At 55.5% G+C, this 2,500-nt stretch overlaps 1 protein-coding gene across 3 annotated transcripts in view; it reads left to right on the top strand.

Moving 5' to 3' along the window:
- LOC122248058 (general transcription factor 3C polypeptide 1) overlaps positions 1-2,500 on the top strand; it is a 33,683-nt gene that overhangs the window by 30,131 nt on the left and 1,052 nt on the right. For all 3 annotated transcript variants that reach the window (XM_086533710.1, XM_086533709.1, XM_086533708.1), the window contains exons 31-32: positions 729-882; positions 2,117-2,403. In XM_086533710.1, coding sequence (XP_086389836.1) covers positions 729-882; positions 2,117-2,403 — 441 coding nt within the window. The remainder of the gene's footprint in view (positions 1-728; positions 883-2,116; positions 2,404-2,500) is intronic.

The following is a 2,500-nucleotide window of genomic DNA, read 5'->3' as shown; positions in this document are numbered from 1 at the left end:
TTTTATATGAATAATGATTCTTTTACTCCCCTTTCCTTTTTGGTGTCTGCTTTTTGAGAAGATTTAAAAATATAACCGTATTTATATTGGTTATCTACATTGCAAGGCCTTCCTTTTTTCCATTAGTTAATTGATATTGTGATCGAACTGTTTACTTGTTGATCCTTTTCTCTCTTCCTTTGATTAGAAAAAAATATATATTTCAAAATGAAAAATCAGAATAGATCGACAGTGATTCTCTAGTAGATGTACATAGACTTAGAATATAATTTATTTTTTATTTTTTTTCCCTCTCGCCACTCTCCCCCCGCCCCTCCCCCACTCCCTCTCTCACCCATCCCGCCTTATCTACAACCTCCTCATCCCTTACCCCACCCCCAATACCTCCCCTACAACTCCTCCACCCTCCCTCCCCATATCCCCTCTCCCCATACCCATACCCTTCCTTCCCAATATCCACCCCCAACCCCTACCCCTACTCCCCTCCCCATATCCCCCATCCCTAACCCCTACCACTATCCCCTCCCCATATCCCCCCACCCCTAACCCCTACCCCTCCCCCCACCCTCCCCACTCTCCCCTACCCTCCTCCTCCTCCCCCCTCTCCTCCCCATATCCCCCACCCTCCCCATCCCTCTCCTCCTCCTCCTCCTCCCCTCCTCCTCCTCCCACCTTCCCCATACCCCACCCTTCCTCCTCCCCCTCCTTCTCCTCCCACCCCACCGCAGCCGGAAGCCACGACGCCTCGGAGGAAGCCGGCAAGTCGTCGTCGTCGGCCGTGCGGCATATCCACTCGTGCCTGGCCATGCGGAAGCGGAAGTACCGGAAGGACGAGGAGGCGTCCAAGGAGATGGAGAGGACCATCAGGCAGCATCATGACACGTAAGTGGAGGAGGGGTGGGGGAGGATGGGGGATGGGGTGGGGTGGGGGGAAGGGGGGGTTAGGGCTTGGGGGAGGGAGGGATAAAGAGAGAGGACCATCAAGCAGCATCACGACACGTAAGTGGGGGGTGGGGGATGGGTAGAGGTGGGGTGGGTAGGAAGATTGGGAGTGGAGGAGGAGGGGAGGGGGTAGGAGTGGAGGGGGAGGGGAGGGAGATTGGGGGAAGATAGGAGGGGTGTGGTTGGGGATGGGAGTGGAGGGGGAAGGAGGGGAGGGGTAGGGAAGGGAGGGGATGGGCGGGATAGGGAGAGAGTATGATCAAGCAGCATCACGACACGTAAGGGCAGGGGGGTGGGGGGATGAGGGGGGAGGGGAAGGGAGGGATAAAGAGAGAGGACGATCAAGCAGCATCACGACACGTAAGTGGGGGGTGGGGGAGGATGGGGAGGGAGAGGGAGATTGGGGGAAGAGGGGAGGGGTAGGGGGATTGGGGATTAGAGGGGGAGGGGAAGGGGTGGGGTTGGGAGATTGGGGGAGGAGGGGAGGGGATGGGAGGGGATGGGCGGGATAGGGAGAGAGGATGATCAGGCAGCATCACGACACGCAAGGGGAGGGGGGAGGGGTAGGGGTAGGGAGATTGGGGATTAGAGGGGGAGGGGTAGGGGTAGGGAGATTGGGAGGGGAGGGGTAAGGAGATAGGGGAGGGGAGGGGAGCGGGAGGACTATTAGACGGCATGACACGTAAGGAGGGATAGGAAGATAGGGAGGGGGACGGGAGGTAATTGATGGTTATTTATTTATAAGGTTGTGGCGCCTATGACGTGGGGGTTGTGGTGTAGTTGTAGAGTGAATGTTATTATCTTGTGGATATTCTATTTGGATCTCCTTTTTTTTGTTACTATAATTATATATTTTTTTCTCTCGCTTTTTCTTTCTCTTTATATGTGTCTGTTTTTCTCATTTTTCTTTCTTTTTTTTCCTCTCTATCTCTCTGTCTTTCTCCTTCTCTCTCTCGCTGTCCTTCTCATTTTCTCTCCCTTTCCCTTTCCCTTTCCCTCTCTTTCTCTCTCTCCCTCACCCTCTCTTTCTCCCTTTCCCTTTCTCTTTCCCTCTCTTTCTCCCTCTCTCCTTCTCCCTCTCCCTTTCCCTCTCTTTCCCCCTCCATCCTCCACCCCCCTACCTACCTCCCCTTCGCTCCCTAACCCCTCTCCCTCATCCCCCCTTCCCTCCCAGGTCAGACTACGAGCAGATCAGCGTGGCGGTACGGCCGTGGGTGCGACTCAACGGCACGCTCAACCGGCGGGTACTCGATCGACTCCTGGGCGCCGTGCTTAACCTGGTGATGGAGCGACCAGGCATCAGCGCCAGGGATATCGTGTGCCGCTTCTCGCCCGCCCTCCAGCCCGCCCACACCCACGATCTGCTAGATACGCTGGTGCAGATCCGATGCATCGTGCCCTTGGAATTGCGTCGGTCGCACAAGCCTTCGCTCTTCTCGGATACGGTGAACTATACGCTGGGTGAGTGGGGTTCTGGGGTTCTGGGCGGTGGGTGTGGTTCGGTCGGTTGTGAGAGTGGAGATCGTTATAGCGACATCTCTTTTTTCTGAATTAGTGG

The sequence above is a fragment of the Penaeus japonicus genome, unplaced genomic scaffold, assembly GCF_977035675.1.
Source record: "Penaeus japonicus unplaced genomic scaffold, GWHDUDI00000001_assembly GWHDUDI00000039, whole genome shotgun sequence".
Taxonomy (NCBI): Eukaryota; Metazoa; Arthropoda; class Malacostraca; order Decapoda; family Penaeidae; genus Penaeus; species Penaeus japonicus.
This window is presented reverse-complemented; position numbering and strand designations above follow the sequence as displayed.